The sequence below is a fragment of the Typopeltis vanoorti genome, chromosome 12 (genome assembly GCF_054136105.1).
Source record: "Typopeltis vanoorti isolate ZY-2024b chromosome 12, IOZ_Tvanoo_1.0, whole genome shotgun sequence".
NCBI lineage: Eukaryota > Metazoa > Arthropoda > Arachnida > Uropygi > Thelyphonidae > Typopeltis > Typopeltis vanoorti.
The window spans coordinates 65509645-65523569 of NC_143560.1; the positions used below are offsets into that span (position 1 = coordinate 65509645).

General features: G+C 36.4%; 1 protein-coding gene across 1 annotated transcript in view; it reads left to right on the forward strand.

The window, feature by feature from the left end:
• The window catches only part of LOC150100847 (voltage-dependent calcium channel type A subunit alpha-1-like), a 1659894-nt gene that overhangs the window by 1252881 nt on the left and 393088 nt on the right, over positions 1 to 13925 (forward strand). Inside the window, exon 36 of the mRNA XM_090401918.1 lies at positions 839 to 989. Within this exon, the coding sequence (XP_090258044.1) occupies positions 839 to 989 (151 nt within the window). The remainder of the gene's footprint in view (positions 1 to 838; positions 990 to 13925) is intronic.

A 13925-nucleotide genomic window follows, 5' to 3' on the forward strand; every position in this document is an offset into this window, starting at 1 on the left:
TCATTGAATCAGTTTAAGACATGGTTGGATGAGCTTTGTGTGATAGCGTGTACTTCCCATGATAGAATCTCCAACTCTTTGGATGTCAGATGTTAATAATAATAATAATAATAAATATATTTTTTATAATTTGGTTTGTTGTGTGATGTAATACTGTTAAAATTAATTATGTTGTTTTTATTTTAAATATCTGGTTTTTTCTTCTTATAGTCGAGTTTTATTTACTTTTCCAATTAAAAATAAAAATCAGTGGTATGTGTATATATATATATATATATATATATATATATATATATATATATATATATATATATATATATATATATATATATATATATATATATATATATACACACACACACACACATCTAGGGGGAGAGCTTGTATCCTTTAGGGTACATTGCAGTCTACTGTGAATCTCATTGTTAAGATAAGTTGCCAAAGTTAAGTTTTTGGGGTTAAGGTTTCACAAATTTAAAGCTCTCAGCTTTAAATTTGGGCAATAATGATTCTGAGGTCTCTTCCCAATTTATACAGTGATTTTTAATGATAGCATGTTCATTAAAACACTCTTTCTTGTTAAAAATTTAATTTGGAATTTATGAACCTTATGCTTGCAAATTAAAGCACTTCATATGCTAATATGTGTATGTAGTATCATTTTCACAAGAATATATGTAATACATGATATTCCAATTTATATATAATCGGAATACCATGGTTTAATGATCTTTAATTAAAATATATCTACATGTATTCATTAATATTATGTACTAAACAAAAAATGGAAAAAAGCTAGTTACTTCTTGTGTAACTTAGAAATATTTTTAAACTGAAGATGTGCTACTGGAGAAGCCTGGCAAGCCATTATGTTATCATGTATCAAAGGCAGACCTTGTGATTCACGATCTAACAAAGGCAGTGATGAATGTGGAAGCAACTTGGCTTATTCTTATTTTGTCAGTTTTATCTTCTTCTGCTCATTTTTGGTAAGTAACATATATTTATTGCATAGGTAAAAATGGAAAGGAAAAAATCCTTTCAAAATGCTTTTTTTTAAAACTACCCCATAACGTATACATAAATACTTATGACTCATATAGCATTAGGAATATAACAATCATAACTATTGTCTAACTTAACTGAATAGATATATTTTAAAAAAAAAAAGTGTTACGTAATAGTTGAAGTAAGAGCATAGAAGACTTAAATTTGGCATTAAGTTATAAAAATAGAAGCTGTTATAAACCACCACTATTTCCTAGCCAAATAATTGAATTAAACTTAACTGAGTTTCTAAGTTGACCAGAGAGCAGCTTTATTACTATTGTTATTATTACATCCACTATGAAGTCAACAGACTCATCATGGGAGGTTCATTCAACTGACAAAATTTGGAGAGAGAGAGAGAGTGCTGTTGGAAGGGAAAGTAATGAGTGCAGAGAATGAACCTAAGCAAGAAATAAGCGATGTGAAAGAGCAGGAGAGTAAAGAAGGAGAGTTTTAAGTGGTGTTTATGAATGAAGAAATTTGTAGCATGAGTGTACAGAATGAGAGAACACGTGTGCAAGCAAACAGGTAGACTCAGGATGGACAGGGGAACACACCGTGAGAAAGATTGATGTTCCAAGAGAATGTGATTGTATGTGTAGACATAAACGGAAGAGGACAACCTGTGATGTTGGGGAAAACAGTTGGATTTGAAGAAGGTTTGGGAATGAATAAGGAGAAAAAGAAATGGCTCAAGAAAAGCAGGAAGAAGTCACATCGAATAAGTGGTATCAGTGAAATTTGTTCCAGATCCAGGAATGAGGTAGAATATGAAAATGAAATTGTTGCATTAATTTAGTTTGTTCACCCAAAAATTGTTGTAATAATTGAGACTGGGTTGGATGAGGATGACATGATGACAGGAATAGAGATTGAAGGGTATGATGTATTTTGTAAAGATAGAAAAGGTAAAAAGGGAAGGGCAATGCTATTGATGATAGAAAAACAATTACCACCATACAAGATAAAAGTGCAAGGGGGAAATTGTGATAATGATTTTGAAGCAGTATAGTGTAAGATACAGGTGAATAGAATGAAATGATTCATTGCATGTTGCTATACACCTGGTAATGTAGAGGATAGTGACCAGGAAATCTATAAGCAAATTAGTCAAGTAAATGGGAAAAGGGTGATCATTATGGATGATTTAAATTAAAGCAATATAGATTGAGATGACGAGATAGCAACTAGAAGAAAGAAAACGAGTTTCTGGAGTTTTTGAGGGACAGTTACCACGGGCAGTATGTAACAGAGGGCACACAAGGATTGAGGGTGTTGGATTTCATCATCTCATCAGAGGATGTTATTATAAATGAGGTGTGTGTATATATATAAATGAGGTAAATCTCCCTCATTTATAAATGAGAGTGACCACGAAGTGATTACCTGGGTAGTTGCCAACCATGTGAAGAATTCCATGAGGAAAGGGTGTATATGGAACTACAAGGCTGGTGATTATGAGAAACTTACATGAGGCTGTATCATGGAATGAAAAGTTGGGTGGAAAGGAAATCAGTGTGGCTTCGGTGATAGTCAAGAACTATCTAGTAGAAACAATATCCAAACGTATTCCAAAGTCAGAAGGTTAAATATGATAGGTATGAAATGGATGAATGAAGAGATTAAGCTAAAACACTGAAAAAAAATTATCATGGAGCATTATGCAGCATTATGGAGACAATATAAAAGGAGTGGCAACAATTAATTCCATGAGGAATATAAACAAAATGCAAGGAGGGTGACTAGGTTGAAAATGGTTTCAAAAGTTCAATATAAGCAGCAGTTAGCTAATAAAAGAAAAAAAAAAACATAGAGAGTTCTTTCAATATGTAGCCAGCAAAATGAAGCATGATTATGATAAGATGGTGCTGAATGGAGAAAATGGTATAAAGACAACTTTGTGAAGGATTATTATTATTATTATTACCCAAGACCCCATGGAGTCAAAGACTCATCTAGGAGGTCCTTTTATCAAACACACAGCTCATCATACCGTACTTTAAACACACTCAAATTCTCTGCAGACATCACACTCTCAGGCAAGGCATTCCAATCATTCACAACTCTGCATGAAAGAAACCTGCTTGTCACTCCCCTACTCACATCCTCCTTATACAGCTTCCAGGGATGACCTCTGGTTCTCCCCTGATCTCCCACTATTTTCTGTAGAACATCTCCAGCATTGATCCTATAAAAACCCCTTAATAACTTATAGGTCTCTATCATATCTTCCCTCCTTCTCCTGTCCACCAGACTCTGCAAATTGCATCTTCTCAATCTTTCCTCATACTCGACATTCCAGAGGATAGAAACTACCTTAGTCAATCACCTCTGGACCCTCTCCAACATCTCAGCAGCTCATAATGAGCAGTTCATAAAAGTCTTTTATCCTTGTGAATTTGACAAGATGGAGAGTTCGAGAGAGGTCGATGATAAGAACAGACTGACTATGAGGAATATTAATATAGGGAATTAAGCAAATTTCATATTGATAAGATTGTGGGACTTGATGATATTTCACTACATATTTGGAAGTAATGCGACAGGGAGTTGACATCTGCATTGATACATTTGTTTAATATGAGTCTTTCTTACATTGAATAAAGTTCCAAAGAAGTGAAGGAAAGCAAAATTGTACTGTTTCATGAAGCTGGTGACAGAATTAAAGCCTCAGATTATAGGCCAATTGTGTGTCATATGATATGGTTGAGGTGTTGGAATGGTGGCTGAGAATTAGAATCTAGAATTGGGTTGACAACAATGGTATTATCTTTGATGAACAGCATGGATTAGCTAAATGGAGTTCAGGTTTTACTAATCTACTTACTTATTATAATAAGGAGAAGGCTTAATTCGACAAAGGAGATGGATACACAGTAGTATACTTAGACTTTGCAAATGCTTTTGATAGATTACCACATGACACGTTGATAGTCAAACTAGAATGAATACGGTTGGATATTATCATTCTAGTGTGGATCAGCGATTGCCTATCTGATAGGTATCAGCAAGTTGTGTATGGTAAAGCAATATCCTCAGGAGTCTGTTTTAGGGCAATTGCTATTTAAATTATATATTAATGATATTGGGGAAGATTTTAATGGGGATATACAGCTGTTTGCAGGTGATGCAAAGTTTGGATGAACAATGAGGAGTAGAGCAGATGTTGTGGCCTTACAAGAAGACTTGAATAGACTAAGTGAATGGGAATTGGGGCAGGGATAACAGTTCAATGTAATGTAAGGTTATAAAATTTGGAAAACAGAGATTGGTTGTAGAATTTACTCTTAGTGGTGATATACAAGGGTGGTCTGAAACGTTCTCAGCCTTGAGCATAGATGGTAACTATATCAGCAAGATTTTTTTTCTCTAAGTCGGTACATCTGTCATAAGCATCTATGTGAAATTGCAAGTCATTCTATCGCGTAGTTTGTTTTATACAGCTGTCTGAAGCAAAAGTGTTGTCTGTATTCCTTGAAATGGATAAAATTGAGTATCGTGCAGTTATATAATTCTTTGTTAAAGAAGGTTTAACACCAAATGAAATTCATTCAAAGTTCATGCAAGTTTATGGGCACTCTTCTCCTTCATTTTTGACATTTAAGAAATGGGCTACTTAATTTGAAATGCAGCTGTATCAGCCTTGAAGATGATCCACGTGAAGGACATCCAAAAAGTGTAACACAGAAATCATTGATCAAGTGCGTGATATGTTATTGGATGACCGGCGAGTCAAAGAAGTACGTGAAATTTCTGAGACTATAGGCATTTCAAAAGAATATGTAGGATACATTTTGCATGAAGAATTGCAAACGAAAACGTTTTGCACAAGATGGGTGCCGTGCAGATCAAAAATGCACTCGCATGAAAATCTCTGAACAGTGCTTGGAGCATTTGAACTAGAATAAAACTGATTTTGATGCATTGATTTATTACTATGGATGAGACTTGGATTCACCATTACATACCAGAATCCAAACAGCAGTCAAAACAGTGGAAAGAAGCCGGTTGTTCAGCCCCAGAGAAGACAAAGTCGGTTCCATCAGCAGGAAAGGTCAAGGCATCGGTGTTTTGAGATGCTAAAGGCATTTTTATTATTAATTATCTTGAAAAGGGTAAAACAATAGCTGGGAAATATTATTCCAATCTTTTAACCAGACTAGATAAAAAAATTTGTGAGAAAAGACCAGTTTTTCAGAAGAAAAAAAATCACATTCCAACACCTTAACCACATCATATGACACACAGTTGGCCTATAATTTGAGGCTTTAATTCTGTCACCAGCTTCATGAAACAGTACAATTTTGCTTCCCTTCACTTCTTTGGAACAATGCACCTGCCGACAAAGGTGTTTTAGTAATGGGAAAATTAAGGGATCTGCACTATGAATTGTTGGAACATCCACCCTATTCCCCAGATTTGGCTCCCTCTGACTTCTATCTCTTCCCAAAATGAAAACTCTTCCCTGTTGGTCATCATCTTTCTTCGAATCAAGAGGTGATTATAGCTGTAGAGGGGTATTTTGCAGATCTTACTGAGAACCACAACAGGGATGGGATAATGGTGCTGGAGGATCACTGGAATAAATGTATTAGTCTTAAGGGAGATTATGTAGAAAAATAAAAATGATTTTGAAATTATAAATTTGTTTTTTCATTGTTAGGCAAAGAACTTTTGAGACCACCCTCGTATTGTTGGAGGTGGAGAAAATAAAAGATCTTGGAGTGATGGTGGATAAAGATCTAAAATTTAGAGGATATATTGCCAAAATTCTGTGGACAACATAATGAATTCTGACAATGATGCACAGAACACTGACATGTTGGAGTAAGGATATTCTGGTTCCATTGTATAAGACTCTGATTATTATTATTATTATTATTATTAGTGACACCTCCATGGAGTCCGAAGATTCATCGCAGGAGGACGCCTACCATACAACTCTCCCTCTCCACTACTACTACACAGAACTTCTACTACAAGTCACTTACATCAATGCCATCTACTGCCCACTGCCACCACAGCTAGTATTTTTTGTCTGTAAATTGCATGCGTTCTGAAGGGCCGATTTGTCTGTATGCAGGATGAAAAACCGGAGTTTCTGGGAGAAAAAAACCTGCTACCTCCGTATGAGATCGGCTAACACACCTTCAATTGAAAAAGTCCATATAAAGATTCCTCCCATCATGATGAGAATCGAACTTAGGCCTTTTCTAATCGAAGAGCACAACGTACCATCATTCTTCCAATTGCGCTACGGAGGTGCTTATGCCATATATGGACTATGTACACAGTTTTGGTCACCTGGTTTTCAAAAGGATGAAGAGAAGTCAGAGAGGGACAAGAGGTGATTGACCAAAATAGTTCTGATCTCTGGAATGTTGAATACGAAGAAAGGTTGATAAAGTGGAGAGGTTGATATATTGTTGGAGGTGAAAGAAATAATAGATCATGGTGTGCTGGTGGATAAGGATTTAATATTTATCATCACATCAGATATGCATATATGCACAGATTTTTTCACCTTGATTTCAAAACGGTGAAGATATGTTGGAGATAGTCCAGAGGCAATTGACCAAAATAGTTTCTGATCTCTGGAATGTTGAATATGAAGGAAGGTTGAGATGATGCAATTTAACAGTCTAGTTGATAGGAATAAGAGGAGTGATATGATAGAGCCTTACAAGTTGGTAAGGGGTTGTTATAGGATTAATATTGAAGAGGTTTTTCATGAAATCGTGGAAGTGAACAAGAAGTCATCCCTGAGGCAGTATAAGGAGGGTATGAGCAAGGGAGTGAGAAGCAGGCATTTTGCAAGGCTAATTGTGAATGATTGGAATGCATTACCTGAGAGTGTGGTTTTTGCAGAGAATTTGAATGTCTTTAAGGCACTGTACGATGAGCTGTGTTTATGATAAAAGGACCTCCTAGAGGAGTCTTTGACTCTAATGGGTCTTCAGATAATAATAATAATAATATTTGTCCATACTGAATCTTAAAATCCTTACACTCCTTACATTAAAAACATATTCCAGTAATTCATTCAATTCACTCACAATTTTCCATGTAAAAAATCTACTCCTCACAACCCTCTTAACCACACTCTTACATAACTTCAAGGGATGCCCTCTGGTTCTTCCCCTCTCGCCTTCTACTCTTTTTATAATCCCCTCAGGATTAATTTGATAAAATTCCCACACTAACTTATATATCACCTCTTTTCCTCCTATCCACCAAACTCTGGAATCACCATTCTTTCAACATCGTGCCATAGCCAACATTCCAGAGTCTTGATATTGTCTTAGTCACTAGTCTCTGGACCATCTCCAATGTTTCCACATCACAATGAAATCCAGGTGACCAAAACTGAGTACAGTAGTCCAAGTGTGGTGTGCCAGTGCTCTGTACAATGGCTCAACTACCTCCTTATCTCTACACAGCACCACAATGTGCACTCTTTTCATCACTTCCAATATGCTCTCTAAACTTCACTCTACTGTTGATCATCATGCATAGATCTCAAATCTTATCCACTTCCTGCACTATAGTGCCATCAATGCATTTATAAATGCTAAAAACTACATCTCCACTGCCTTGTCCAAATCAAAAATCTATTCAAATCTTCCTGAAGAGAATTAACACCAGCAGTGCTACTTATAATTCTCTCCATCTTTGGATCATCAGCAAACAACTTGAAGATCCTTAGTCAGTCCACATGATATATTGTTTACAAAAAAGAAAAACACCACAGGTGCTTAAGAACAAAACCTTGATAACAGAAACTTTGAGACACTGGTCCATCTTACACAACTTCTGGTATTGTTCCAAGAACCAATATACTTCAATACCCATTCTCTGCAGCTTGTACACCTATTTATGATATGGCAATCTATCAAACGCTTTTGCAACATATAAGATGCAAAATCATATGCATCACTGCATATGATTCTCCCTTATCTGTCATGCTCATTGCTTTATCATAAAATACAAGTAAATTGCTAAAACAAGACCTACCATTTACATATCTTTTCTATCATCATAAATAATACTATGTCCATCAACCCAATCTTGTATTCTATTTCTAACCAATTGCTACAACACCTTGACTACAAGTGCAGTTATACATAATGATCTATAATTTTAGAAACTTCTATCTTGGAGCAATGCTTGTGGAGTGGTACTGTTTTGCTTTTTTCTGCTCCTCAGAAATCTTATCCACTACAGGACTTTCATTAAATAACCAGGTCAAGGGCATAACTAATCATTTTGCACATTACTTAAATATATGGGACGAACCATGAAGTGTAGTGAAGATGTTGTGGCCTTACAGGAAGACTCGAATAGATTGAGTGATTGGGCACGGAAATGGGGATGCGAGTTCAATGTTGAAAAATGTAAGGTTTTAAAATTTGGAAAACAAAGATGGGATGCAGAATTTATGCTTGGTGAGAATATACCGTTGGAGGTAGAAGAAATAAGAGATCTGGGGGTGATAGTGGATAAGGATCTAAAATTTAGGGGACACATCGCCAAAATTGTGAAGACAACACAAAGACTTCTGGGAATGATGAGGAAGACACTGACGTGTAGAAGTAGGGAGATTCTTGTTCCATTGTATAAGGCTTTGATTAGGCCACACATGGACTATTGTGCCCAGGTTTGGTCGCTGGGTTTTCAGAAGGATGAAGAGATGTTGGAAAGGGTCCAAAGAAGACTGACTAAGGTAGTTTCTGTCCTCTGGAATGTCGAGTATGAGGAAAGATTGAGAAGATGTAATTTGCAGAGTCTGGTAGCTGGGAGGAAGAGGGGAGATATGATAGAGACCTACAAGTTGGTAAGGGGTTGTTATAGGATCAATGCTGGAGAAGTTTTACAGAGAATAGTGGGAGATCAGGGGAGAACCAGAGGTCATCCCTGGAAACTGTATAAAGAGGATGTGAGTAGGGGAGTGAGAGGCAGGTTTTTTTCGTGCAGAGTTGTGAATGATTGGAATGCCTTGCCTGAGAATGTGGTGTCTGCAAAGAGTTTGAATGAGTTTTAAACACATTCAAACGTGATAAAAGGACCTCCCAGATGAGTCTTTGGCTCCATGAGGTAATAATAATAATAATAATTATTATTATTATTATTATTATTATTACCACCTTGGGGTGGTAATAATGTGGAAGAATAGTGGAAGAATCCCTTGAATTAACCTTAGCCAGACCAACCAATCCTCTCATATTATTATTATTATCCTAAAACTCCATGAAGACAAAGACTCATCTAGAAGGCCTCTTTGTCATACACACACACACACACAGTTCATCCTACTGCACCTTAAACACATTCAAATTATTTGCAGACACCGCTCTCAGGCAAGGCATTACAATCATTCACAACTATGTATGCAAAAACCTGTTTGTCACTTCCTTGTTCACACCCTCCTCATACAGCCTCCAGAGATGAACTCTTGTTCTCCCTGATCTCCCAACATTTTATGAAAAAGCTCTTCAATATTGAACCTATAAGAACCCCTTACCAACTTGTATTTCTCTATCATATCAACCCTCTTCTTCCTATCCACTAGACACTGTAAATTTCATCTTCTCAACCTTTCCTCATATTCAACATTCCAGAGAGCAGAAACTACCTTAGTCAGTCACCTCTGGACCCTTTCTAACATTTCTTCATCCTTTTGAAAATCAGGTTACCAAATCTGTGCACAGTAGTCCATGTGTGGCCTAATCACAGACTTATACAATGGAACAAGAATCTCTTTACTTCTACAAGTCAGTGTCCTCGCATCATTCCCAGAATCTATTTATCCTTACAATTTTGATAATATGTTCTCTGAATTTTAGATCCTTATCCACCATCACGGCATGATTTCATATTTCCTAAACCTTAATAACAATATATCTCCACTAAGAGTAAATACTACAACCCATCTTTGTTTTCCAAAATTTAAAACATTGCATTTCACAACATCGAATTATCATCCCCACTCCCATGTGCATTCACTGAATCTATTCAAGTCTTCTTGTAAGGCCACAACATCTACTCTACTCCTCATAGTTCGTCCCAACTGTGCATTATCTGCAAACAACTGTATATCTTTATGCAAATTTACTCAATATTATTAACATACAGATAGCAATTATCCTTTGACTCTTTGTTTGTAATACTAACTTTCTCCTTGTCATTCTCATCAGCCCATATCTCCTTTAGATGTCATCATTCTAATATCATCTTCCAGATGTTTCATTTCACTTTCCAGTTTCATTTAATCTTTCCTAGTCTCTTCTACTACTATGGTTCTGACTCTCTCTTCCATTTCTAATCATTCTCATCTATCAACACACTTTTCATATACATTAATGCTTTCCTTCTTTTTGTTCACTCCAACTGTCTGCAAATTCTTCACATTTTTCAGTGCATACATGAAGCAATTCTCATAATACATCCACTGTGAAAAATTTTGGGCAGAACTTTATCTTTTTGCTGAAGCTTTCCATGCCATATAAATTCATTTCTTTACAGCTGCCATTTTCAGCAAGGAGAAGCAGTAGGAATAAACAAGTAGGATTACACAAATAAACAGAATTTCAACAACAACACTAATGAAGAACATTTGTATCCAGCATGAAAAATGTGAAGTACAATTTTACGAATAAAGCCGCATTATACACTTTTTAAAAACATGCTCCTTAGTGCAGCCCAGAAACACAGCTACATTCACTCACAACACTACCAACACATTTATCAGAATAAAACTCTCTGCATCAGTGTTGTCTTGATATTGTACCACTTAAAAGACTTGAATTCTGCCAGGAGCCATTTATTCATGTTTTCTTAGGTTTTACTATAAAGAATAATTATTTATACAGTGATACCTTAATCAAAAGCACTAAGAAAACAGGAATTAGAGACTGCCATGAGAAAGTTTTAAGTTTCAAATTCAATTACTGGTCTATTCAATTAACGATGAATTTATAATATCCTTTATTTCTATATCTTCTCAATATCATATTGAATCCTTTTAGGCTCTTTCTTTCACTATTCCCTTATGAAAAATATAGCCTTTTGATGGGATTGCTACAGTACTGAAGAAATTCTTGTTCTCTTAAAAATAAATTACAATGTCAAAGTTTGTATTCTCATAAGTGATCTGGTCAATTTTGAAACATTTTAAGTAAAGATTCAATTATTTGACTATAAAGTAATGAAAGATCATTTTTCCCAATAGAAAAAAATATTCTATTGGGAAAAACTAGAAGTAGCAGGGTACAGCATTTTTGCTCAACACATTTTTGCATCATTCATAAGAATTAATAATTATAAAATAGAACAACTGCATTACAAAGCCAGAATTTTGTGACATATATTTATTTTTACATATTACTTGTTTTTCCAATATGCCATTCATGAGATATTGTTTTAAATAAACTGTGGAATTAGGTTTTAATAGAGAAAGAGAGTATGAGAAAATACTAGAATAAATTTTTTTTTCAGAGATGGTCTCAATTGGGAGGATGAATGCAAATAAGAGTGGCTGACTTGCAGAGGGAGAGATAGATGAGCTGAAAGAGCAGGTGGAATGTCTAGGGAATGAGATTAGAAGTGTGAAAGATGAGATTAGGGCGAATGGAAGAGACAAATGAAAGGTGAATCAGAGTAGGAGTGAGAGAGAGAGAGAGAGAGAGCAATTGGAATGATAGAGGAGGAGAAAATAGGAACAATAAAAGAGAGGGAATGAGAGAGAGTTATGGGAATGATAGAAGAGGAACGAATAGGAACAGTAGAAAAGAGAGAATGAGAGAGAGTTATGGGAATGATAGAAGAGGAGAGAATGGAAACAGTAGGAGAGAGGGAATGAGAAGAATGTGAGGGAGCACTGGAACCAGGGATAGAGTGATGTCAGGAACACAGAGAGAAAGTGTTAGAAGAGAGAGAGAGAGAGAGAGAGAGAGAGTGACGGATGCATGTGAGCAATTGAGGAACAGGGTGGTAAGAGGTGTAATGTATGGGGACTCAATGATCCGTGGTGTTCAAGATAGGATGCGTGAGTAGTGTTTGCCTGGAGGAATGATAGAAAGTGTGGCTATGGCAATTAAGAGGGGTGAAAGGGTGGATGAGATGATTGTGATGGTAGGAACAAATGACTTGAGAGGTAATGTAAATTGGGCAGCAAGAGATATGAGATTCTTGGTTGAGGTTGTATGAAAGAAGACACAGAGAGGAAAGATAGTGTGCGTGTTGCCTAGGTATGATAGTGACAAGATGAGCAGAAGAACAGTAATATTGAATAACATAATAGCTAGAATGTGTCAGAAGGGAGAATTGGAATATGTGGATGCTTGAAGGGCATTTGAGGACAGAAAGGAATTGTATGCAAGAGTCTGCTTGCATTTGAATGAGGAAGGACGTAGACATCTGGAGAGATTACTGTTCTGAATGAGTCGGTGTGTCAATGCAGTGAAACTAGAATGCCCAGAGTGGATGGTAGACTCTCTGGGCATTCTAGTAGTGGATCTAGACTCCACTGGGCTCAGGTAAAGCTGAGCCCAGTGGAGTCTAGATGTGATAATGCTGGGTATAGAAACAGTGGCATTTTTATGCTTTATATAATGCCAAGAGTATCTGGAATAAAGCAGAGGAATTGGTGGTGCTGATAGCATCAGCCTGGCCAAAGATTATTGGGATCACTGAGACATAGTTGACAGAAGAGGATATAATAACAGAAATAGAAGTAGTAGGGTACAGCATTTTTTGGCAGGATAGGAAGGGAAAGCGTGGTGGTGGCGGAGTACTGCTTATGATAAGTGACGACTTATGTCCTCTAAGAGTGGAGGCTTTGGAAGGCACTGACACTAATGATTTCGAAAGCATATGATGTGAGGTAGAGGTGGGCAAGACAGGATATTTAGTGGGGTGTTGCTACAAACCAAGGAGCACAGAAGGTGGGGATCAGGAGATGTTTAGACAGTTTAAAGCTTGGCAAGTGCAAGAAGAATGATTATTATGGGAGATTTTAACTACAGCAGTATAAATTGGGGGAGAGAAAGATACATGTAGCAATAAGGGAATGGAATTTCTAGAATTCTTGAGGGAAAAATGTCTTAGGCAACATGTAATAGAGGGAACAAGAGGTTCAAGGGTTTTGGATTTGGTCATGGCATCAGAAGAGTTGATAATAACTGAGATGACATATCTCCCACCAGTTGGAAAGAGTGACCATGTGGTTTTGACTTGGAAGATGAATTGATATACAGGAGTATCAAAGAAAAGGGAACATATGTGGAATTATAAGGCAGGTGATTATAATAGTCTTAGACATCAACTTAGGGAGGTTTCATGGAGGGAGGAATTGGAAGGCCAGGATATCATTAGTGCTTGGGAAATTGTGAAGGAATATTTGTTAGCAGCAATAGTAAGCTGTATTCCACAAGTGAAGAAGAGAACACAATTTGGAGTAAGGTGGATGACAAACAATATTAAACAGGAACTACTTGCGAAAAAGAGACTATGGAAGAAATATAAGGACACAGGTGAAAAGAAGATGCATAAAGAATATAAGACATAGGTCAGCAGAGTGACTAGTATGGTAAAGAAGGCGAAACTGGAATATGAGAAGAGATTGGCCCTAAGATTCAAAGAAAAATGTAGCCAGTAGAAGGAGAAATGATTGTAGAATGACACTGTGGGATAAAAATGAGAATAGAATGACTGATGCAATGAACACTTTATTGGAGTATTTCATCCTGGAGGAGTAAATTTTAATACTACAGGGATAGGGCATGTTCAAAGTTTAGAGGTACAGGAGGAGAGTTTGTTCCAAATACTGAGTTCTCTGGATATCACTAAAGCTGTGGGACTTGGTGGTATTTCACCAC